This window comes from Xenopus laevis, chromosome 8L, assembly GCF_017654675.1.
Source record: "Xenopus laevis strain J_2021 chromosome 8L, Xenopus_laevis_v10.1, whole genome shotgun sequence".
Lineage (NCBI taxonomy): Eukaryota > Metazoa > Chordata > Amphibia > Anura > Pipidae > Xenopus > Xenopus laevis.
The window spans coordinates 121,842,666-121,869,524 of record NC_054385.1 but is presented as its reverse complement, the minus strand read 5'-3'; the positions used below and the strand labels follow the sequence as shown (position 1 = coordinate 121,869,524).

Genomic DNA, 26,859 nt, shown 5'->3' with positions numbered 1-26,859 from the left:
GGATGTGATGATGTCATGACGTTGGCATTGTGAAACTGCGGCCATTCTGACGCTGGCGTCACGACGCTGTGACCATTTGAGACATTTCTGAAGACATATATTTATTTATATATTGTCCAGGCCGCACTCTTCACAAGTGAATAACAACTGGGCCAGCATTCCCTTGTGTGTTCATTCCATCACAAGTACAGGCACACCATAAATTACACTATTTTATTCCATCTGGACCTGGAATAACCCATTAAAGGGGACCCGTCACCCAAAAAAATTATTTAAAATCCGATTTTATCACATTAGTCAAGGAAAATGAACTTTAATTACACTGTTTAAATGATTTGAATCTTGTTTCCTTCAGTCTGGGAATTCAAAATGATAGCAAGCAGGCAGCAGCCATTTTGTGGACACTGTTTTTAAGGAAAGCCTTGTATCATCTCAGAATCTTATTTGTGCACAAGAATGGGGGACCTGATGTCCATTCCCCATGTCCTGGCTACACAATTAAATGGTGAAGAGAATGGGGGGAATGTGGGGAGAGCAGTGACATGTAGGAAGTGCTGAATGGAAAGTGAAAGTAATTGCCTAAGGCATAGAGGAGGGGCAGACAATATTTGATTGACAGCTGAGATTTTTAAATGAGCTTACAACAGCTATGAATGCTTTAATAAAAAAATAGAAATTGGATTTCATGTTTAATTTGAAAAGGACTTTTATTATACAGATTTTTGTGTCTGGGTGACAGGTCCACTTTAAAGTCAAAGCAAATTATTGCTGATGTAAAAGTTACATGGGATTTATATTTTTTTAATATTCTGGTTACTAAAAAACTACTTATGAAAATTATGGAATCTTGCACTTTTGCATTGATTTCTTGGCAATGCAATCTTTCAAATGTCACTTCCTGCATGATTGGCATGAGTCAACCATCAGTGTACATACAAAATACTCACCAACTATACTTTATTTTCCACAAGAGCTGCATCCTCTGTTTCAGATTTCTTGGCACGGCAAACAGGTACTCCATAGTTACACTCGTGCTTTAAATAGCAAAAAAAAAAAACATATCACATACTGCACAGGACCAACCTTACTAAACAATCATAAATTCATGATGTCACATGAACTGCAGTTCTGTATTTTTTAGTGTATTCTTTTCAGAATACTTTTTTCAGTGTCTAAACTGCTTGTTTGTGGGACCATGCTATTGCACAAGAAATAATATATGGTAATATTCTTAATACGTATTCTTATTATTTAGCCATAATATCAGGTAGGCTAATGCAATAGAATAGAAGTAGGTTGTAAAACTCTGCAAAGTTATCCCCTAGTCACAGCTTTGCATACTAATATTAATATAGCCTAAAGCAATTGCAGTGGATCTCTCCTTAGAAACACTCTTCACTGTTTCTGATTGAAGGATAATTTGACCACCGTGTCAAAATACGCCATATACTGTATATCTTATATTCACTACTATTTTCATTTTCTTCCTGGCTTAATATGTAGGAGCAATTTCTGATATACACAGGGAATCTAATTTATCAGAAATTTGATTTTAGTGTTTTTTACAAAAAATTTTTCAAAAAAAATCTATGGGGGAATACACAAAAGTGTTGGTAAATACACAGTTCTTAAAGTGTCGGTCGCCAAATTGTAGTAATGTCAGAAGCACAAAAAATTCACAAAAGGTATTTTGTCGTTTTATGTATTTGTCGCAATGCCACCAAAATTTAAAAAGTGTTACCATATACACGATATAAACGGTAAAAACTGGTGTTAATGCACTGTGAAAATGTCTATTGTGCGCCAAAAAAAATTCTCTATACAGACTTAAACCAAATGAACCTATAAACATTCCCCCCCCAACATTTTCATTATGGCAGAGAGGATGTCTGTAAAAATGTTGTGGGTACAACAAAAAGGTCAATTTATTTATTTGGATCTGACTTTTTGAAGCCAAAAATCTGAAAAAGTTTGACTTTTTGGGGATTTAATATGCTACAAAACTGGAGACAATTCCGAATACGAAAATACTCCAATTAAAACCTGTCAAAAAAATGTAAAAGTCAATGGCAGATGTTCCTATTACTACTGTAAGATCTTTATTTGATTTGTGATTTTAAAGGTTTGTGGATGTTTTTGAAACAGACATTTGTGCATAAATATGATAAAGTCGTAGTTTGTCTGCGACAACTCAAAATAGTTGAGTTTTTCGCAGCTGTTCTGCAACTTTTCCCGTTCGGACTTCCCCCGTCTGCATAACTCATGTGAGCCACTCCCTCCTATTGCGTTTTGCGCCATTGGGCACTTCATCAGAGGTGCCTTGGAACCTTGCATATTGCTCACTTATAGATGGCAAGTATTCATGTTATAAAGTTTTATCTTAGAGAAAGTGAGTTTAGTTGTAGTTTCTAAAACGTCTAAAACATAACTATGACTGATGTGGCCAGGGTGCAGGACGTGCAGCCCGCCCTGCCCCCTCTCAAGACACAACACTGGCACTGGATTCCCACATAACTGAGGTTATGGCGGGCCCCGAGTGGGTGTGGGACCTGGGCAATTGCACCCCCTGCGCCCATGGTAGTTCCGCCACTGCTCTAAAACCACTAAAATCCGACTTTGATAAATAGACCTCCACTTCTCAAAAAGGTTGAACATATTACACCAAAATAGCCACCATTTTTTGAAATTTGGCCTGTCGGTCCAAACATGCAACATCTTTATGACATTTTCCTTTACCGACATTTTTGTGGATTCCCACTATAACTCTTAAATTCTCATTAAATACTCATTTATGAATGCAGCTATAAGTGTGATTGAGCTTAAATAGAAACAAATGTTGCATGTATTAATCCAGTTCATTAAAGGACAAGTATACATGAGCTCAGAGAATAGGGCTAGTGCTGAGCATACTTTTTGCTACTGTTTTAATTAAGCGATATCTATGGTGTCTGTTATTTCTGTCACTAAACAAAAAAGAGGAAATTGTTTAACACATACTGTTATTTCTGTTTCCTGGTCACTTCCATGGCAGCATTCACCCAACCCGACAGGACTTCCCCCAATAGTTCAAAAGTTCTGCTTCCTCTTTCCCCTTCAGTCTCAGTATAAAAGCTGTCCCCACAAAAAAAGGGGTGGGAAACTCCTTGGTGAATGTTGCCATGGAAGTGACCAGGAAACAGAAATTACGGTAAGTATTAAACAATTTCCTTCACAATGGACAGCATTCACCCAATGGGAACTCCCAGAGCTTAAAATAGAGGCGGGAAACAAAATGCTTTTAACAGAACTTTAATCATCAGAATATGCTACAGACTGCAACACTTTTCTCCCAAATGTTGCTTCTTTAGGAAGATAAAACATCCAACTTATAATGTTTTACAAAAGTATTCAATGACGACCATCTTGCCGACTTACAGATGCTCTCTGGCGACTCCCTGGCTTATGCTGCCCAGGAACTTGCAAATTCCCTGTTAGAATGTGCTTTCAACCCCTTGGGGACCTTCCTACCTGCCACATTGTATGTTTTAGCAATTGCTGTTACAATCCAGGAGCTAATCATTCTTTTAGATGGAGCTTGACCTTTCCTGGACCCATTAGGCACTATGAACAACCGTTCTGACTTCCGCCAAGTCTTCATTCTCTCCAGATAGATTTTTATGGCACTCACTAAATCTAAAGTGTGCCGTACTGCCTCTTGCTTCGATGCAGGACATGGAAAGAAGGAAGGCAGGACAACTTCCAGGTTCATATGGAACTTCGAGATCACTTTTGGTAAAAAAACAAAGAAATGCGGGCTTCAACACTACTCGGTCCTTGAAAATCACTGTATGAGGTTCGGATACCGCTAACGCTGATATTTCTCCCACTCTACAGGCTGAAGTTATCGCTACCCACAGCACAACTTTCAATGTCATGTTCCATACTGACACCTCCTCTAATGGCTCAAATGGTTTCTCCACTGCTCATCACAAGTGGAGTTTTTAATTGTTAAATGTTGGCCTTTCTATCTGCCGAGGGAATTTACTGCAGTACTAGTGGTAGCTGTGTACTTGCCGCCTAGCTCAAATGTTAACCTGGCCCTAGGAGAGCTATACAAGGCTATCAACAAGCTTCAAACAACACACCCGGATGGATTTATCGTTGTTGCTGGCGATTTCAAGCACGCGAACCTGAAGTCAGTGCTTCCCAAATTCTTTCAACATGTGAACTTTGCCACAAGGGGAGAGAACTGTTTAGACAAAGTCTACACAAACGTGTGCGGCACCTACAAAGCCTTCGCGCGTGCCCACATAGGTTCCTCCGACCACCGGACAGTGATGTTATCACCCACATACACATCGCTGCTAAAACGCACAAAACCAGCAAGAAAAACCATCACATTCTGGTCGAGTGGAGCTGTGGAAGCACTTCAGGACTGTTTCGACTGCACAGATTGGAACATGTTCAGGGAGACTGCTACCCACAATGGCTCCATCAACTTGGAGGAGTACACAGACTCTGTGACCTGCTACATCAACAAATGCATAGAGGATGTTACCGTCTCCAAAACTGTCACCACGAGAGCCAATGAAAAACCCTGATTTACAACGAAGGTTCGTGCACGGCTAAGAGAGAGAGATGCCGCTTTCCGATCAGGGGACAGAGTTGCTCTTAAAATAGCCAGGGCCAACCTCTCTCGAACCATCCAACAAGCAAAGCAGGAGTACACACTGAAGATTCAAAATCATTTTGACAACTCAAAAGACTCACGCAACTTATGGCAAGGCATTCAGGCTGTCACACAGTACAAGCCTGCGTGGAGCAGCAGCGACGAAGATGCCACACTCCCAGAGGAACTGAACAAGTTCTACGCACGGTTTGATGCGCTAAACAAAGAGCCTGTGAGGAAAGCCACACCTCCTCTCACTGACCAAGTCATCTGTCTACCCACGGCCGACGTGAGGCAAACCTTAACCAAGGTCAATCCACGAAAGGCTGCCGGACCAGACAACATTCCTGGTCATGTGCTCAGAGACTGTGCTGATCAGCTGGCTGACGTCTTCACTGACATTTTCAACACATCGCTAAGCCAGATGATCATCCCCACATGCTTCAAGTCCACCACTATCATTCCAGTGCCAAAGAAATCTTCAGTAACCTGCCTGAATGACTACCCCCTTGCACTAACCACATCATGAAATGCTTCGAGAGACTTGTGATGGCACACATCAAGAGCACCCTCCCCCGCTCACTGGACCCACTACAATTTGCATATCGGCCAAACAGGTCAACTGAGGATGCCATATGTTCTGTACTTCACCTCTCACTAACTCATCTGGACAAGAAAGACAGTTATGTGAGAATGCTGTTTATAGACTTTAGCTCAGCATTCAATACCATCATCCCTCAAAAGCTGAGTGGGAAACTAAGAGAGCTGGGATTGAGCACCTCTTTGTGCAATTGGATCTTGGACTTTCTGTCAGAGAGGCCTCAGTCTGTTCGTATCGGCTACAAGGTTTCCAGCACCATCAGATTGAGCACAGATGCGCACTAAGTTACATGTTGCAGACATCAAACTTCCACAAAATACTGTGCCTACAAAATCATCTACTGCTGACATTGTCAACGTCAACAAGCCAAATGCAAGGCAAGACATTTTCCTACTCCTGATGTCAACTGCAATAGGCCTGAAGAAAGTGAACCTATAAGGCGTACTGAGAGAATCAGAAAACTACCTGCATGGACCCAGGACTATGTGATGTGAATAATGTATATTATTGCTTTAAGATGCATTGTTGTTGTTTATTACATCTGCTCAAATTCTTTCCTACTATAGGGGGAATATGTGGTGTTTATAAAATGGCCTGTAGATGTCACTGTGCCCAGACTTATACAGTGCATACTCCCTGACAGCTTAAAAGTGAAAGTGAAAGTTACTGTTATGTAATGGCTGTCTGACTCTGCTAGTAAAGCACTGTTATACTCTACTCATCCTCGGCTACCTAAAACATAACAGTTTGCACACTGCACCTCCATAAGTATATTGTTTCTGGAGACTCTATACAACAATATTTAGTTAAACATTCTGTAATAACTTGATACAATAATAATCTGCAGATGAACTTAAAACACAAAAAAATCGAATCTACCACTAAAAATCAATCCATAGATTACAGTTCATTATTGCTATAGCTAATAAATCTTACCCAAAGATGTATATACTGTAAGTAGAAGAAAAAAGTAAATAAATACATTGTAATGGTAATGATAACCATACAGACACAGGGGCACCCCACAGATGTTCAATAACTATTCATAAGGATAATGACATTTTCAGACACATTTTAATTAGTAGTAAAATCCACATATAGGTGAATACATATATGGTTCAAATTAGCTGGTGTTTGTGACAGTTTGATATGTCCCAATCAAGAACCCATTAATGCTTAAGTCCTTATATTGAGTTGCTGGAGATGCTATAGGTAGGTGGTAACTGCATGCATATGTGAATGGCACCTTGCTCCGTTGGCACTACCTAACTTGTAGGTCTGAATAATGTACAAGTTAGGGTGTGTCAAAGGGGATGTCCATATACCTCTCCAGTCAACACCTCATGAATCCAGGGCTGCATTCAGTGTAGAGGTGCTTGCACCCAATGCTTTAAGCTAGAAAAAAGAAATCAAGCTATAAAAAAAAAATAAAAGAGGAAACTCTACACATGGTATGACATGAAACATTATATAAATCACTTACCTTTATTATTAGTCTTCTTCTGCGATATAGATATATAATGATAAACACAAGTAAAACAAACATCAAACTCGTGGTAATTATTAATGGTTGAAGACCATCTCTTCCAGTTCCTGAAATGACAAAAACAACAATGTAAATGATAAAATGTTCAACTCAGTATAACACAATAAAAAAATACTTCAACTAAACTTTCTCCCAGCTTTCTTATTTCTGCTCCACTAACATTATTTTTCCTTCAAATTATCATGACTCAATATTTTAAAGTTACCCTGCAGTTGATTAGATATGTAGGTATGGCTGTGACTAATGTATCATGATCCAGTCAGGATAAAGTTCTAGTATACGGTATTGTTAGGTTGCTGGCACATGGGTGATTTAGATCACTTCCTTCCATTCGCTCAAACCTAAATCTAGTCTGTTTGCTGATGTCTAGTGACCCATAACAACCAATCTGATGTTGATGAGTAAATTCTACCTGCTGATTGGTTGCCATGGGTGATAGGGATGTAGCGAACTGCCGATTTGGTGTTCGCGAACGGCGTTCGCGAACACCGGCAAAAAATGCGAACGTTCTCGGACAGTTCGCGAACTTCGAACACCCGCTAAAATCGTTCGATTCGAACGATCGAAGGATTTTAATCATTCGATCGAAGGATTTTCATTCGAATCGAACGATCGAAGCCATTCGATCGAATGCTTTTCATTCGATCGAATGCTTACAATCGTTCGAACGAATGGAAATCGTTCGATTTTTAGCGGTCGAAGGAATTCGAATGGTCGAATGGTCGAACGACTTGTATTCGAATCGAACGCGAACTCAAAATGCGAATGTTCCCAAACATTCGCGAACATTCGGCGGACGCGAACGGTCGAAGTTCGCGCGAACTAGTTCGCAGCAGAACAGTTCGCTACGTCCCTAATGGGTGATTAGAAAGTAATAAACAGCTCTTACAATGCCCTTGTTAGGCTATCTACCAACATCCTTTAAATGCTGGAGGCATTTTTGTAGTCAATTTAGCAGGATGTTCCCTTTAAGCTCATTGTTTTAAGCTGGGGGCTAATTTATTTAAAACTTCATTCAAATGGCACTGTGACTTTGCCGTCATTTTTTAAATTCAAAACGGTGGCAGAAAAATATGGAATTTGCTGCTTTCTGAAATTCAAAAATAAGCATGATAAAAGAAAAACAGAAAATTGAACTGCAGTTGTGGTGGTTTGAAATGGCTTGAAAAAGTATGCAAAACTATGATTCAAGTGTCTCATAACAATTGTACACAATAATGATTAACCTGAATGTGATTTTTTTAAAAATATGTAGAAAATCATAAATCATGGGCATAATAACAGTCAGGTTTAGTCTTGCTTAGGTACAATGTTTTTGCACATCTGCAAGCTTCCCTCTGATTTTTGATAAATGTGTCCGTAATATGCTGCAGTGCTGCTGTCAGAACATTTATCAAAAATCCCACATGGGTTCAATATGATCATGTAATATTACAGACAACTTTGCATCACAGGAAAAAAACATTCTTGAGAACAGGTCTTAAACATGTACCTTTATTACATTCCTTCAGTAAATTGCAATGGAAGTTCAGTATCTGATCTCACACATGGTAATCTAGTAATTTAGGTTGAAAAAATAATTGCACAATTTCTCAGTTCACACTGTAACAAACCTAACTTTCCTAATATTAAAGGGGAACTCCACACAAACATAACTTGAGCTTTTTGAAAAGTAAACATAATTTCAAGCAACTTTGCAATATACATCAATTAAAAAATATGCAGACTTTTCATGATTTTTAATAACCCAACATAACCCTGGCATTGGGTTATGTTGGGTTATGTAGTTCCTGCATGCTGTCTGTAAGATGTGGAGAAGTTGTTACAATTTGTAACATCAGTGTTTAGTCCTTCCTTCCCTGCCAGGATTTCAAATGATGCAGAAAGAGAAGAACTGTTAAACAGCTGGATTTCAGCATAGAAAATGGCATTGATTCATGCTTTTTGAAGAAACCGATAACAGTGATGTGTATATTAGGGTTTTTCTGTGTTATGTGGCCTCTTTATCGAATTTTGGTGTGGAAGCCTGAGTTCCCCTTTCAGATGGAACCATCCTCTAGTCCAGGTCTGGACTGAGATCCAAAATAGGCCCTGGCATTTCAGGTACACAGAGGCCCAAACAGGCCACACAGCAGCCCAAATAGCCCCCCACCAGCCCAAAATATAGTGACTGCCTATGGCAATTTACAGCAGCCCCTCTGGCATTTGCCAGAACCCACAGATTGCCAGTCTGGGCCTGCTCTAGTCTAATCAGAGTGGGTGCCCTCATGTCAGCTTTAAGGACCTACTGGTAAATAAAGCATTATATAGATTATTATGTTATCCCCTTATATACAGTATTTATACATAATCATCAATAGACAATCCAACATTCTTGGAACTTTGTATAACATGGGACATTGCAAGTACAGTCTGGGACTGGGATATGATGCATTATCACTTCAGTATCTGATATTAGGTTAAAATGCTAATTACATCACATACTGTTTATATATAAAATCAACTCAAAATTTTGTTTTGTGCTTTGATAAATCCCCAACCCCATACATACCTTTTGTTTGTGTCTTTGTTTGAGTCTCCCCACATGGATATAAAAGGACTGACACATTGTTGGTATGAGTAGAATTTTGTACCAAACAGAGAAATTGTGTCCCCAATGTCTTATCCTTCAGTGATACACTGATTGTGCTACCATTTGCATATAGTATGTCAGTGTCTTTATCTCTGTAGATCCAACTGTAGGACACACTTGTTGAGTTGGATGGGACAGAACAATGAAGATGACACAGATCAGTGGAATTCACATCTAATGTCTTTTCTATTACTGGTGTAGGAAGAGGCTCTGTAATTAGAAACAGATCATATTTACAGAATACATATTTTAATTTAAGATTGTTTTGCTTCCTGTTGACATTGCCTGTTGCCTAATCCAACACATAACTTAACAGTACTTATCTAATGAATGTGTACATTTTGAACAAGTGAACAAGTTGTTGCAAATATGGATTGCATTTGGATGCCATTGCTTCTAGTCTGAGGCATCATTTTTGGCATTAAAATCCAGTTCCCTTGGCACAAATTAGTAGCAGCTATTGAAACCAACCCACAAGCGAAACCCCCAGAGATATTGTACTGAGCAGGGTGCCAGTAATTTCAAAGTTCTCATGTGTTGTTGCATGCACCAGCAAGTAATTCATCAAGGCAAGCCAGGTAGGTGCATCAGTACTGGATGCAAGGGATTACGAGCATGTTTAGACTAGGTAACGAACAAATGACCAGAAAGTAGCACAACATTTATTTAACCTGATAATATGATGGGGCTCATTTATAGAAGTTGCAGTTAAGCTAAAACAGACAGGGTTGTTGCACATATTCATTAAAGGTACATGCATCCAAAGCCACTTCTGCATTGTTGCACTTCCCATTCCAGATTGATGTAAAGGAACCCTGGAGCTACCACCCCTTGAAGGTGGTGGTAGCTCCAGTGTTCCCACTGACAGCTATGTTAACAGATTTAAAAGAGAAAAAAGTACCCCACTAGCTTCAAAACTCGCTCAGCAGTCTCCAGTAGTTTAAACCTGCCTAATTAAATAATTACTTTAATATAAATCCCAAAAAAGTGCTTGTGCTATGATAAAACTGATTAAAGTCCAATGATTATGAATTCATTAAATAATTGTGATACAGTTCATTCTATTATATATACAGGAGTTAGGAAAATTAGGTACACATATACCCTTAGCTATAGCCAATTTTATTTCACGATAGTGTATATCCTTTTACTACAGGATATATAATAGTTAATAGTAACCCCCTCCAATCACTTTAAGTTAGAAAACTTTAAAGTGCAAGTGCTTAACAATTAATGAAAAATAATAATTTCATCCGGACTGACCAAAAATTCATAAAATTTAAAGTGCTCGATAGTGCTTAGCAATAAATTAAAGTTGAGAAAATTGATTAAATAGAGACCGCAATAAATAGGATAAATATTAAAAAACACACAATGCTCAGGTTCAGAAAATAAGTCAGAAATGGAAAAGAGGAGAAGGTGGAGTTGTCCCAAATCTACTACCTAATTATTTCTATCCCTGGGACACCACAAAGTCAAAGAAGGCAGAGTACCCGGGACTGTGGTCTCAAATTTTAATCTAGTCCTAGACTGGAAGAAAACTATATACTGTAAGCCTAAAAAACCACAAATCCACGGGCTCTTGTGAGCTTTAGTATCAGATAGATTAGCGAAGAACCGAGCACTGGTTGAGGTTTGAGACCTCCCCACCCCCTCCACTACTTTGAAAACCCAATTGACTTAAATATAAAAAGTTTAAGGTTAGAAAGGACTCAGAACGCCGACGCGCGTTTCGCAATACTGGCTTTGTCAAGGCGTAATGAGAAAGCTCCCCTGCCGTCGGGTTTAAAACACTTCCGTATGGTGCGTCACTTTGAGGAGTTATCGCGAGACTTTGCCTGTCCTCGCCCACGTACGTCTTAGCTTGTACGCGTCGTCCTGGTAACCAGATAGCTTCACGCTATTATCCGACACGGGGAATCTATGACTGTGCAACTGCCCTCTGACACTTCTCCATACATCTTATTAATACGGTCATGATTCTTAAACAGTTGGGGAACTTTCTGCATGAAGTAGATCAATTAATTTAACCATCAGCAGATTTTTACTGTGTATATATATTAAATTAATTAATTTAATTTGCACGCAATTGAGATTATTTAATTAGGCAGGTTTAAACTACTAGAGACTGCTGAGCGAGTTTTGAAGCTAGTGGGGTACTTTTTTCTCTTTTAAATCATTAACTTGTACTGACTAAGGTCAGACCTCCGCTTCTACCGCAGGATAAATCTATTTAACAAGGGATCACCTTTTTGTTTGATTGGCTATGTTAACAGACTCAGGCAACTTGATCAGATAGGTGCAGATGTTATTTTGGCATTGAGTGGTGGAAATGATGCAATCTTGACAGAACTTTTATAAAGCAGTTCACCACAAAACAAGTAAAAGCAGTCAAAGTCTGAAGAACCAGGTATTACAGCTATTTCTATATGTATATGTATATATATATATATATATATATATATATATGTATATATACACATAGTCCATAGAAGAAGCACTCTCACTGGTGAGAAGCACTGACATTTTGTTCCAGCCGAAACGCTAGTTTTGTGTGCCTATATTAAAGACTTCGTATTTTTTGCCATAAGACCAGCGAGTGCTTCTTCTATGGACTATGTGGATACTGATATTTGATGTTTGCACCCAGGCATAATTTTTGCATTTTCGTGAGTGCCGGTACCTACATAGACACACACACACAATTTATATATATATATATATATATTTCTTATTATTATTATTATTTTTTTGCATCGTTCAGAGTTTTTTTCCAATTTTGTGGCATTTGTGGTTTTGGAGAAATAGGGAATTATATAATAACAGTCTCAATTTTGTGGTTTTTGAAACCACCACTAAACTCTAAAACTGCGAATGTGGTGAGATTTATTACAAAATATAAATTAAAAAAGTGCAAACGAAAAATGACGCTGAACTCTGCACTAAAAATCAGAGTACCTCAAAACTTCAAAACTTCCATTCAAGCACAGGATACACAGTAGATAATGGATATGGTCTGAAGAATCCCATTGTATACTACAGACTAACAGATTATCTAGTGGAAAACTCATGTAAAGACATGATACTGTGTAAGAAAGTTATCTGCTATTCACTTGATCTGGTGGAACACTTATATAAGGTTGAGACAGAAAAGTGTACCAAATGTTTCATCATCTAGCACACAATTACAATAAACCATATTTGAATTATTCATCGCTAGATGATGTCAGATGAAGGCATTCATAGTGATGCTTTCATTTAAGCCATTTGGAGTGAGGGCATTCATCATTCATCACTTTCTTTGGCTAGAAGGGAGGATTCTAGATTACCCCCTAATACCCATGGTTATCCTGAATAAGCCAGTAGCTTTCAGATCCTTACTGGAATTATTGTGAAACTCAAGAAAATGCATACTGACTGGAGGTAATTTTCTGTTGGCTTTGATCCAGTCCAAGGCATAATCCAGTCCAAGGCATAATCTGTTGGATGCATGTTCGAGAACCCTTTTCTTGAGAGCTCGGTTTGTTCTTCTCCTTGTATTATGTGACCTATTTAATCATTTTACCCTGCACACCACTTATTTGTTTTTTGGTTTTCAATGGAAGGTGCTACCATTTGCTCTCTGTATATATATTTAAGGCTATATTCCCCTTGGTTGGGAATTCTGGTATAGCACACATTGTACCACTGACAAGGTTTTTCAAATCTAATAGTGGCTAATCCTATTCCAACTATACAGTCTAGATTTGACAAATTGTCTACTCAACTATCTGACGTATTCTCGGTTAAAACTTCTGCTGATAGGAGTACACCAAATGATGAGGGTAATTGGAGGGTAACTCTTAGGAACCATCAGCAACAGCAAATCAAACACGCTAAAGCATGGTGGATGGTTTCCACATATAATAAATACATTGAGAATAATATCCGAGGGGATTACATTTTAGAATCCTCCCCATCTTTGAGGTCTACGATGATAGCTTCAGAAAAAGGTGGGAGGATGTGTTACATAAATGCTCCATGCAAATTTTGACTCATGTGAACATGAAAACCACACAGTCAAAGATCTGTAGGGGCCCCTATGGGTTAATCTGCCCTGCAGCTTTAAGGGCCCCGCCTTTTTCTTAGAGTGATCTGCCAGGAGAGGTGTGACAGCTTCCTGCTACACTGCACTATAGTGAGTGTAAGGAGTGGCCACTTCCTCTTTCTCCTCTGGATGTGATTCCAGCTGGATGTGCTTAGAGGGACTGAAGAAGGCATGTGTCCAAGTCGGGGACCAGGTAACCCCGTGAATGAGGAACAGATATACTAGGGCAGACTTGTCATAGTCTCTCTAGGAGAGAAAGGCAGAGAGGATAGAGAGAAAGAGCAGCTGAAGCTCCAACAAGGATTTGCAGTAAGGGAGTAGCTTCCCAGAGGCTTTATGTGTTGCCTCCAGTCAGGGACCTCAGTGAAAAGGGACTGTAGGGTAGAAGCTGCTTTCCTGACTTCCAGGAGGGAATGTGTGTGAATTCTGCAAATGCCTAATGGAGGCCCTTCCTCATGAAATGCCTGTGATCACTCTAGGTGAGCCTACCTGCAGATCTGTGTGATCTCTCTATATGTTGTTGCCTCAATTCCTGTGTGAGTAGAAACCTGATGTCACTTGCCTCGTGCATCGTAATAAACCTTGTTCCTGTTTTATTAAGAACCTCCTGGCGCCCAAGTCTTTTGTTATTGCACAGTAGCCTGTGGGAGTTGTAGTTACACTACACCACACCACACCTTTAATCTTCCATATAGTGTTAGAGTCACGTGTAACCCATGCTCTAGTGCACTAGCTGGTGAATTAACCCCGTATGGCCCAAATAGGTGTTACAGACCTAACCAATAAGATCAGTGAACTAGAAAAACAAATGTCTGAATATTCCCAAAATGAACAACTTATAATTAGAATGTCCAGAATTAATACAGAAATAGACAGAGTGGTGCAAGAAAAGATTGATAAAAAAAAGACAGAAATATGTTTGTGATGTAACTGATTACTCAGTGGGTACGATTTTCAATGGGGTCGGAAGGCCAGTAATAGAAGACAGACTTCTCAAAGTGATGCCTCAATATCTGAAAAATCAAATGAGGAGACTATCCATCACACTAGCAATTCCAGGATAAACGACTCCTCTTTTTTAGGATTGGAACAAAGAAAAGAGTCAGAAGAGCGGGCAAGAGAGTTAAGGGACAGATGGGCATACCCATGCCAGAATTACTGGGAGCGAGGGCAGAACAGAAAGAAGAGGACTCAGAGGCATTAACTGTGATTAACCTGATACACAAAATCACTTATTGGCCAAACCCTATGTGAAGATGGAACTATTTCCACAGATCTGTATCGGAAACCGAATAAATTCGCCAGACATGAATTTGTGGCAAATTACCGCAAGCAAATTAATTTGAGAAACTGCCTTAAATACATGTTTTTTTCAGCATATTAATATTATAATTTGTGTCTACAATGCTTCCTCTGGTAGTCTTGCTTCTCCTTATATATACAGGCTTGCTGATTCAGTTAGAATTAAATTGATCATAGTGTGTGTTAGGGACCTTTATGTAAGGTGCGCTGGGAGATTGGTGCGATCCCTTACCTCCCGGCACGTCCATCCTCGCTTAGTGGTGCGCATGCGTGGACGATGCACGCGGGCGTCTGACGCTCGTGCATGTGAGGCTCACATTTGTTGCAAGGTGTCATGATGTAATTTTCTGGCGCAATGTTTGAATTCTCGTTTAAAAGGCCTTTCCAGTGCCTGATTTCTGTTTACATGTAGTAGGGTGAAATGGTTAATTGTTTAAGTATAAGGTATAATTAATAGTTAAAGGAGAAGGAAAGTCTAGATGCACTTGGGGGTGCCAAATGTTAGGCACACCCAAGTTAATGTATTGACTTACCTGATAACCCGGGCCGGTGCTCCTATCAGCAGAAAACTGCACTGGCCCGGGGTTATTCCAGTGAGCACCACGGAATGATCTTCTTCCGTCTTCTTCTGTCTTCAAATTTCCTGGGGCAGACGCATGCGCAGTTGAATGAAAAAGCTGCATTTTTAGTTAAAGTTTGGCTTTTCACTCTAATGCACATGTGCAGCCGCAAGAAGACAGAAGAAGACGGAAGAGGATTGCTCTGTGGTGCTCATGGAAAGGAAAGTGTTTAAAGGCCAGGGAATTGAGCCCTATTGGTGAACTGCTGTACCATTGTATGCCGTGATGAATAAAAAAAGGACTTGTTTGACTGCACATCCCTTAGTGCTGTGTCTCCTTCCAGGTGTTCCCCTTTCTAGGTGTTCCCCCAACCGATGGACAGTGGTCCATCCAGGTAACGAAGGGTTAATTCCCATGCACTTTTCTGGCCCCCGTTACATACAGATCCTGCTGAATTGTTTTATAATGATTGATTCCCTGGTTTTTTGATCCTTGCCTGTCAGTGACCACGATTCCTGCTTTAACCGTTTTTGCCTGTTTCTGAACTACGTTTTTGCCTGATCCTTGCCAGTACTTCCTTTACACATAAACTCTCTTTGGGTTGTGCAAGTTCCTTGTTGGGTGTCGGTGAACACCAGCAACTGCAGGGCTTCCCATGTGCATGAAAAAGCTCCAGCTGCCATAGAGGTTCCTAACTGACAAGTCATTACAGTTTACAAGTGATCCAGAATTCACAGCTCCAAAAAGCAAGATCTGTTAGCAGGCTAAAGCAAATATTTGCAGACTGGGAGTAGAGAGACACAGACAAGCAGAGAGACTGCAGAGTCCAGCCTATCAGTCACTTCTGTGATGTTTTCCTGTGAGAGAATGAAGAGACACTCCCACCTCTCATTTCAACTTAGACACCGGAGAGAACATATCTGTGCAGCTCTGACATAATGACAGTTTTAGGGGGTAAATTGCTTTCAAAGCATTTTTTTCTGCATCATTACATATTTTAAGGAAAGTTGATACATATATCTGAATATGAAGTTTATATAAAATGTCACCTTTAACTATATCTGCTAGTGTCGTTTGTAGTTTATCCTCACCACCCCCATATACAGAAAACTCACTTACCATATACAGTGAGATTATAGGATATGTCGCTCATTTCTCCATTAACAATCCGTACAGTGTAGACTCCACTATCCTCCATTCTCAGCTCTCTGATCTGTAATGAGGTTCCACTGTTAGATCCTTCCAGGCGGTTGATGAAATAACTATTATTCTCTCTGATAAACTTCTGCTCTCTGAATTCAGCCAGGACTATTTGTTTCCTATTGTCACAAAACATCCATGTGACACTATAAATGGGATGTGTGAGATTCAGATGGGGTGTCAGTGTGACAGTCTCCCCTACACGGCCAGTCACCTGGAGAGGGATGTCTCCTCCTGCTGTAACACATACAAGTAGGGAATCATCAGTGCTCACACTTGTATTTTAAGGGTCAGTTTTTGGGAGAGAAAGAGAGAGATAAAGAAAGAGAAAGCATTTGATTTGGGCTACCCAGTCTAAGAGGGAAACCACCTTGCTTGGGGGTTGTCCTTTATGTTGATACCACTTAATTGTGCAATATATGTGAGTTAACTGTAGTATTCACATTTCATTTGTGGTCGTCAGCTACGTATTGTAGTGCTGCAATTCCTGCGACAAATCTCCTTTTCTGTGGGCAACTGATGTCCTCCAAATGTTCCCCGCTGGAAATAATGTGAATTGCATTGCATTGTGGTGCTTGCATTCTGGAGTCATTCAAAGTTGCCTCACAAGGATACTTCACATGGCTTTGGAAAGCAAAAAAGATGCATATTATTGCCAGCGGGGAAGACTTCGGGGTGACTATATCTCCCCAAGCTGCCTCCCCCCAGCTAGATTGTAAATCTGGCTGACAATCTTTGCGCTTCATTTTCCAAAGTCACCGGAAGTTGCCTCACAAGGAAACTTCGGGCGACTTTGGAAAACGAAGCGCTCTGAGTGACGGCAATTTAGATTCTAGCTGGGGAAAGGCAGTTCTGGGAGATTAGTCGCCCCGAAGAAGAGGCGATTTATCTCCGGGCGACTAAGTCTCCCCAAATCTGAGCGTGTGCCCTTACCCTTATGCTGCAGAGACTACTTTTACTCAGCTGCTCTTTATTAACAGGCAAGGTTCATTTCCTGAAACCTCCTAGCAGAAACTGCATATACTACACTCTAGCCTACCAACTTTATTCTGTGACAGCCTGACTAACACAGTCTGCTAAAGTGTGAGTTCCACAATTCCCACATGGGGTCACACAATTGTAACTCACTAGGATGCTCACAGTAGCTGTCACACTGGAGTTTTAAAAAAGATAAAACATTATTGTCCCAATTCAATTGTTTCCCACACTCCAAAGACAGGTAAAAAGTCTCTCCTTACTTCCAACTTGAAATTCTAAATATATCTGTTGCTAGAATCAGCTCAAACCAGAGGAAAGGGTAAAAAGAAAATAAAGAATAAACAAAATAATAGTGTAGTATTTTTGATATTCTGTATAACATCACAGTGTACTGTGCAAAATTCAGTTTAGGTAGAATAAGTGGAAATAAGTCTCCAAAGTGCCCATCGTATTGAATCTACCACATCAGTGATGACATTCTTATGTGTGGTAAAAAAAATTCAGCAGCCGTTTAACTGAATAGCAGACTTATCAATAACACATCAGGTACATCAAGGGTTAAAAACTGGAGTGCTTTCTCTGACTGTCTCTTACTGTCTAGGCTTACTGAAACAATAAAAAGTGGCATGTGCATGGGCTGTTAAAAATTCTTTAAAACAATATAGAAGAGTGCACTCACAAACACTTCTTTCAAAAAATACATAGTGGTTGGCAAAAGTGTTACGCTCAGTTCTTTGTCAGTATTCTTGACTCCCATCTGTGTATATCCCAAATCCAAAGTCACGTCCTTGTGTCCTTGCGTGCTGATGTCACTTTATTGATGATTCTCCTATTCATTTAAATGTTTGCTTGCACAAATACAGAGCATATATGTGGGTCCATATCCTATCCTGCCTAATGAATTTTTTTACCACACTTAAAGGACCTGTAACTTAATTTTTTTTTTTAATTCGTTAGTATACATAGAAAAATAAACACCAAGACAAATATAACTTTTAAATCGCAAAGCCTTTATTAAGAAATAACTTAACAAAACTCTGCTTTCACTCCTCTTCAAAACAGGAGATCGGGCGATCCATTGATTTCTTGTCATCAGTAGTGATGGGCGAATTTGTACCGTTTCGCCAAACATTTACGAAATGCATTGAAGTTAATGGGAGTAACAATTATTTTGACGAGCGTCAATTTAGACACCTGCGACAATTGTTATACGCGCGCCTATTTTGGCCAAATGCATTAAAGGCAATGGGCGTCCTAATAATTTTGATGTGCGACAATGTTTAGGCGCCGACTATTCTGACGTGTGCCCAAATTTTTTTGACGTGCGGATTTTTCACTGGTGAGTTTTCCAAGCTGGTGAGTTTTATTAGTTGGTGGCGAAACAGGAAATTTGTCGCAAATTTGCGCCTGTCAAATTTAATCGCCCATCACTAGTCATCAGACTCTGGGCCAATGATATGCATTACACATTATGCTTATAAGCAAAAGTAGATACATGAGTTTTTGCACAGCAACTAGAAAACAAGGAAGTGTAGCTATTTATAGCCATAGGGGAGCATTAACCCTATGGGTCCCTATACAAGCATTATGTCTGACCCACAAACATTGACCCTTAGGAATATCTTTGCTTATTTTTGGGACATGGTAACTCTCTGGTCTAGAATGTAAAATTATACTTCAGAATCCACTGTTCCATCATCTCATCCACTGTTATTTTGTGGATGTTTTCATCATCTGGAAATCACATGAGTCTTAATTTTATGGTTTATAGAGAACATTCTTTCCAAACACAACTCACAAAATTCACGACGAATGTGAAAAAGTGAGTATCCATTATTTGGATGTACAGGCCTGTGATGTAAATGGATACTTAGAGGCTAGGGTTGCCACCTGTCCATTCTTGAAGCGGACAGACAGTTTTTTGAAGGGCTGCCTGGGTCAAAACTGCCTGCACGGTTTTCCAAATAAGGAAAACTGGGCAAGATTTCCTAGTATTGATGTAGCGATCGACCAATTGCCGATCCCCATATCATAGCCCCGCCCCCTGATGCTGTGGCATGCCTCCATCATATTACTGGCCCAGCCCATTACATCATAGCCCACCCCCATAAAGCATGGCCCCACCCCCCCTGCCCCGGAGTTCAGCAGTAAAGAAGGTGGCAACCCTATTAGAAGCCCATTTATCAAAGGTCGAATTCATGTGATTTTTTTTAATTCAACTCACAATTCGACTGGGTGGTTATTTTAAAAAAAATTAGAATGTCTAATGGTTCCGACCCGAAAAGTCGAATTGTATTCGATTCGTATTTGGTTCATACAAATTGAGTTTTTCTCCCAAAAAAAACCCCTTGAATTTCAGGAAGGATATCTCCAAATGGCTCAACAAACCTCTGCCATTGACTCGTAAATTAACTCGGCAGGTTTTAGGTGGCGAATATTTGAATTAGGACTGTTTCCATGGTCGAGGTGTGATAAATCTCACATTCAAATTTACATTCGAATAGGGGGATTCAAATTTGAATGTGTGAATTTTGAAACTCGAAAATTAAAATTTACTATTCCACCCTTGATAAATCTGCCTCTGCCCGGGCCTAGGGTGGCAGAGTAATAGGGGCGATGTGCCACCCAGCCGTTTACGGGGAGCACAGCTCCCCAGCGTTGGTGCAGGCGCCTGTCTACTAAGTCCGGCGCTGGTCCCAGTCACAATCAACGGGACAATTTTTGCAGATCAGACATATTGCTTCAAGTGATGAAAAATATTTACACAGTGCTTACAAACTCATTGGAAAATTTGTAAAAACAAGGAAGTAAAAAAGAAAGTTTTCCCCTTCCCACCCCTTAATGGCATATGCAAATTAGGATTTGGATTCGGTCCGATATTCGGCCGAATCTTTCACAAAGGACTTAGGTGTTAGTCCGAATCCAAAGTTGTGGATTCGGTGCATCCCTACTACTTACAGGTACAACTGTTAAAAAGCATATAGAGCAAAGGACCATTTTGTTAGCCAGTATGGCCCACTAAGTAAAAAATGAGAGAAATTGGTTTTACACCATTGGTCCATCCTACAGAAAGATTCTATTATAGGGAAACACTGTAAGTCACCACTACTTTTTTCCTACAAATGGGCAGTAACCTGGCAGACAAACTGGTGAAATCTGATACATGAGAAATAGATGCAAAAAACAAGATTCCCGGCTCCAATAAACATCAAACCTTTTCCTGTTTTGGATGTGGAAACTGCAACTCCATCATTAGGGGAGATACGATAACACACCCTTAGAAAGGATACAGGTTTCCAATTAAGAGATACTATACATGCAACACTGAATCAGTGGTTTATGCATTAGAATGCCCCTGTGTGTATATAGGACATACCTCTAGGCAGATTAAGATTAGAATAAGGTAACACAGATATTCAATTACCACTAATGATTCCAAAAAAAAGAAAACACACACAAGTTGGAAAACATATTTATTTACCAAAGCATAGCCCACCATACTACGATGGCTGGTACTGGAGGAAGTGCGGGGTCCCCAAAGAGGTAGCAATAGAAAGCCCCTCCTGTTACAATGTGAGGCAAGGTTGATGCATAAAATTAATACATTTAACCATTAGGAACGAATAAAGCCTTGAACTTTAAAGGAGAACTAAACCCTGAAAATTAATATGGTCAAAATACTATATTTTATATACAGAACTTATTGCACGAGGCTAAAGTTTCAGCTTGTCAATAGCAGCAATGATCCAGGACTTCAAACTTGTCACAGGGGGTCACCATCTTGGAAACTGTCTGTGACACTCACATGCTCAGTGGGCGACCTAGCACTTCCGGCTTCCGGCGCCTAAATTTATTGTGACCTCACTGCGGGGCAGGTCAGGCACGGGTCTATAGAGGGGCAGCAGTGGGCCGGGTGCGGATCTGGAGGGGGTGGGTTAGGGGCGGGCTGTCCGGGTCAAATCCGGACAGGTGGAAACCCTAGTTGTCATTGATGTCAGCATTAAATATACAGATTGTTCTCTGGCCCTCTGATATTTATCTTCTATTCTTTTCATTCCATTTTTTCAAGACTGCTTCCTGGTTGCTATAGTAATTTACCTCAGAAACCTGATAACATTTACTTTTTTTATAATTTTTTTTTAATGTTACTGATCCTTTAAGTTAAAGTTAGAAAAAGTCAACTAAATATACCCAGCATAAGCAAAGTGCAAGTGCCTGCAGCAGGAACAATTGGAATTGTGTGTATTTCATCCTGCTCCAGAAAATAAATCTGCACAATAGAAGTACTAACAAGGTATGTAAAGTTGCCACACAATAAATCTGCACAATAGAAGTACTAACCAGGTATGTAAAGTTGCCACACAATAAATCTGCACAATAGAAGTACTAACCAGGTATGTAAAGTTGCCACACAATAAATCTGCACAATAGAAGTACTAACCAGGTATGTAAAGTTGCCACACAATAAATCTGCACAATAGAAGTACTAACCAGGTATGAAAAGTTGCCACACTGTGCAAAAATGTTCCCATAGGCCTCAGGGAAACATGGGAGTCGATGGGTGGAGCTATGCTGTGACAGTTGGCTATTTGCCAATCGCTGCATCAATGTTAGGGAATCTTGACCGGTTTTCCTAATTTGGCAGTTTTGACTCGGACAGCCCTCCTGAAAACCAGGCTCAAAAAGTAGCTTTATTTCACCAGGTATCTTTGCTGCTATTGATACATTTGAGTCTGTGGTTACATGTGAATTGTCCAAAATACTTGCCAATAAGACTAGGGGAAAACAGTATAATATTACAAGGGCCGAAAGAGGGGCATTACAGTCCTTACAAAGCAATAGTGAGGTGACCATTTTAAAAGTGGATAAAGGTGGAGGCATAGTCATACTTAACACCATCGACTATGATAAAGAGGCAGAACGCCAGCTAAATAACTATGTGCATTATAAAAGGCTTGATAGTGATCCCACCAGTAAATTTAAGAATGAGATCAATATGCTTTTAAATGAGGCTATTTTGGAAGGTATTATACCAGATGAGACTGGGAGGCTTTTGTTAACACAATTTCCTAAGACACCGCAAATTTATTTTTTGCCAAAGATACATAAAAGTTTAACACAACCCCCAGGGAGGCCTATCGTTTCTAATGTTGGCTCTATTTGGCAACCCCTTTCCATTTACATTGATTTGTACTTACAGGAGGTATTGCCCACATTGGAACCGGTTTTAACCGACACCACTGAATTTCTCACCAGACTAGGCAATGTAGAAATACCTATTGAACCTTTCTTTCTGTGTTCTTTAGATGTGAAGGATCTCTTCACATCTATACCACATGATGAGGGCATCGAATGTGTGCGGACGTACCTTTCCAAGGGAATATTACCTACCTATATGGTTAATTTTTTGTGTACATTGTTGGAGTGTGTACTCACCAAGAATTACTTCCAATTTAAAAGTGATTTTTTCCTTCAACAGCAGGGCTGCGCTATGGGGGCCAATATGGCGCCCGCTTATGCTAATATTTTTATGGATTTTTTTGAAAAAACCTTTATCTTCTCTAATTTTGAATTTTCCAGACACAAACAATCATACATGAGGTATGTGGACGATACTTTTTTTATCTGGACAGGTTCCCTTACCAAATTACAGGATTTTGTCACCTATTTAAACAACACTCATGGCACCATTAAATTCACCTTTGAGGCTAGTCCCTGTGAACTACACTTTTTGGATGTTTTGATTAAGTATACTGGTAATTCCTTTTCTACGTCATTGTATACGAAACCGACCGACAAGAATAATCTGGTTAGATCCTCAAGTTTTCATCCCCCAGGGTTGCTGAAAGGTTTGCCTAGGAGTCAATTGTTGCGCGTTAAGCGCATTACATCTACAGAAGAATTATTTGTGGCAGAATCCGTAAATATCATGCAGAAATCCGGTGATAAAGGTTATGACGCTAAGGAGTTAGCTGTGGCTAGGGAGGCCGTTAAGGCAATCCCTAGAAATGAAACATTAAAACGTAAGGTTTCTAGCAGTACTGTGTCAACACGTATACCATTTATTTCCTCATATGATTCCAACTCTAAATTATGTATTGGGGCATTCTGAAGGCTGATCCGAAATATGGACATTTGTTTCAATCGCCACCTCTCTTTTCATACAGAAGGGGCAGAAATATAGGTGACTTAATTAAACCCAAACCAAAGTGTAAAATGGATGTCCATCATTCGGTTAAGTCTAATGGTACTTTCCCCTGCAGAAACTGCAGACAATGCAGTGGCATTATTCCAGGGGATGTGGTAATGCACCCATCGCTCGGCACTAAGCATAAGACAAAAGGTTTCTTTACATGTGACACTTCGAATGTGATTTATTGTATAAAATGCCCATGTGGGATGGCCTATGTAGGCCAAACCACGAGACCCATTTAGACTCGGCTTAACGAGCATAAATCTATAATAAGGAATTACAAACCAGCTACTGGCTTATCACGACCGGTCGAAGGTATGATGGAAGGTGAGATAAAGGATAAAAAAGAGAGGAAAGAAAGGTTGTTGGCAAGACTTTTTTTGCCCATGGCCACCGGGTGGCGCAATTGCGCTGGCAGATATTAGAGCGGGTGGTCACTAGGCCTGGGCAGGATATAAAAAAACTGTTGCACCAAAGAGAATGTTATTGGATTTGGCGCCTACAATCTAAGCAACCTCAGGGTTTGAATGAGGAGTACAACTTGGCAACTAGACAGTTGTTCTTTTTTTACAGATAATATCCCATAATATATGACAGGGACAGGTACTGTACCCCGTTGCCCATCATCTGGTAGGGTAAGATTTTCTGATTGAAAATAAATGTATTTTATATCTTTGTACACTTTTTGTATTTTGTGCGCTAATTTTGCCTATTCTATAATTTTAGAAACTTTATGGACTTTAGTTAGGTTGGTATCACTAAAGGACTTTGAATTTTTTCAATTTTTTCAATTTTTGCAAAAAAAGTTTTTTTAAAAAAAATGTTTAAAAAAAATGTTTTTCTACTATGTATGAGAATGTTTGTATCTTTATTGGAACATTTTTGTCAAAATGCACTTAGCACTGTTATCACATGATTTTATTGTTGCACCAATCATTGCTTTTGTATGGCTATTTATGCTTGTATTACCGTAGGCTTGACAAAGGGGCGTGACCCCGAAACTTTGCTCACTTCCGCATTAAACGTGCAAGGGGTTCCTTGCTTGCAGCAGCCTGTGTGCCGTGGATTTCTTCTTTATGGAGCTATGCTGTGACAGTTGGCTATTTGCCAATCGCTGTATTAATGTTAGGGAATCTTGACCGGTTTTCCTAATTTGGCAGTTTTGACTCGGACAGCCCTCCTGAAAACCAGGCTGTCCGGTTCAAATCCGGACAGGTGGCAACCCTAGTTGTCATTGATGTCAGCATTAAATGTACATGTAGGGGACAGGAAGAATCCTTCCCCTGTTTGTCTTCCAGTGACATCATCCAGCCCAGTTGCATGCTGGATAGTGACCCGATTGGCTGGGAACCCCAGTGCATCCTGGGGAGAAAGGGTGTGCCTGACTTTGGAGCCAAAAGCACAGGGTTTCCCAGGAAGAGAGCTGAGAGAGCCAGCGTGAGTAGCTGTAAGACTGTGAGGTGCAGAGAAGAAGCTGCTGAATCTGGGGAGATTGAGCCCAGCCTGTCCCCTGCCAAGTTGCTGCAAACTCAGAAGGAGAAAGGTGCCACTAGTGAGACTGATTCTGCTGCAGAGCTGTGTGTGATCTCCAGTGTGAATTCCTCTGAGAGCACCCCGGTGAGTGAGCCACCCAAGGGAGGATACTGGCACGGATACAAGCGTGGGGCCCCATACTGAAGGCAGCTGTTAACCCTTTACCTGCTACGAGAGAGCTGCTGCCAACATTCAAAAGGGAGAGGTACTTTTGGGGAATAAGAGCTCTGGGGAAGGGACAATCATTTGACCTGTGTTATTATTAACCCCTTCAGGAGGATTGGGACTGTGATATCTACCAAGGACAGTGTGAAGCAACAGTTAAGCACCTAATAGTGGTTTAGGGAGTGTCCCACGTGTCCCCAGTGTAGGAGTGCAGAGTGTATTAGTTGCCCAAGTGTTTACTTTTTGTTTATATAAAGTTTATATTGGTTCAAATTGCAAACTGTGTGTTTTATTATTCCTAGTGTAACCCCCTGAGGTGTCTTCCTCAGTGTTCACTAGGTGGAGGCACTGCGCTGTAATTCCCAGTTCCCAGTACTTTCAATGCAAAAGGGACTCAGGGCCCCTGGATTGCCAAGGGTAAGTGGTGATTTAAAGAGACAGTAACCAAATTAGTGTTACATTTTGGAGGCACTGCTGAGATGTCGACTGGGAAGCTGGATATGTTTGATGAAAATATGTCTTCATTTGAAACTCCACAAACTGTTCGCCAGTGGTGTACTGCATTGGGACTTAACCCTCGAAAGGTTGCCGCTGTAGGGCCTATGGTGCCCAGAGTGAAAGAAGAATTTATTTACCAAATTCTCGATGGGGAACAGACTTTTTACCGCCCAAGAGTGGCTGCGTCACGGAGAGATTCTGCTGGGGTCCTACTAAATGTTCTTATAGAAAGCCCTAAAGAGATAGATCGTGACCGGGTTCCCCCTGATATTGATGCTGAAAGTGAAGGGCCCTGGAAGATTGTTCTGCCTGATATGTCTGATGATGCAGATGAGTTAACTTCCCAGGGTGATGCCCTTACTACTCAGTATGCTGTGAAGGCACAGGAAAGTGTGCTGCGGGACAAGACATTGTTTGATTCACCAGCTGGGAAGAGTCAAGTAAAGAGATGTCCATCCTGTGAGAGCGTGGTCTCCAAGGGGAGTCGGCATAGCTCTGGTTGCCGGCTGGATACCCCAGAGATTGTGAGCGCGCTGGGACAACTGACTGACCAACTAACACAGCTGGCCTGGAATGGTAATTTTAAGAGACTTAAAGTGTTTTCCGGCACAGATCCTGTACCTACTGGTGAAGAGTCCTTTGAGAGCTGGAGAGACTCCACTGTTGTGTCCGTGAGAGATTGGACTGGCCCCGAGACGACTATGAGAAGGAAGATCCTTGAGAGTCTCCGCAGTCCTGCCGTGGATGTTGTTAAATCCTATATGGTTGGCCACCCTGATGCTACTTCAGGTGATCTGATTGAAGTCCTGGAGGTGACGTTTGGCCCTGTAGAGAGTGCTACAGAGATGCTTCATCGCTTCCACTCTACCTTTCAAAAAGAGAAGGAAGATTTGTCTGTTTATCTTGTGCGGCTAGA

At 40.4% G+C, this 26,859-nt stretch overlaps 2 protein-coding genes across 3 annotated transcripts in view; both read right to left on the bottom strand.

The window, feature by feature from the left end:
* XB5762037.L (uncharacterized XB5762037 L homeolog) overlaps positions 1 to 26,859 on the bottom strand; it is a gene marked incomplete at its 5' end in the record, with an annotated part of 583,381 nt that overhangs the window by 322,216 nt on the left and 234,306 nt on the right.
* The window catches only part of LOC108699380 (CD48 antigen), a 33,839-nt gene that overhangs the window by 2,372 nt on the left and 4,608 nt on the right, over positions 1 to 26,859 (bottom strand). For both annotated transcript variants that reach the window (XM_018231417.2, XM_041573529.1), the window contains exons 2-5: positions 16,496 to 16,813; positions 9,347 to 9,637; positions 6,733 to 6,842; positions 948 to 1,034 (exon numbers count right to left, since the gene is read on the bottom strand). In XM_018231417.2, the coding sequence (XP_018086906.1) occupies positions 951 to 1,034; positions 6,733 to 6,842; positions 9,347 to 9,637; positions 16,496 to 16,813 (803 nt within the window). In that variant the 3' untranslated portion in view covers positions 948 to 950. The remainder of the gene's footprint in view (positions 1 to 947; positions 1,035 to 6,732; positions 6,843 to 9,346; positions 9,638 to 16,495; positions 16,814 to 26,859) is intronic.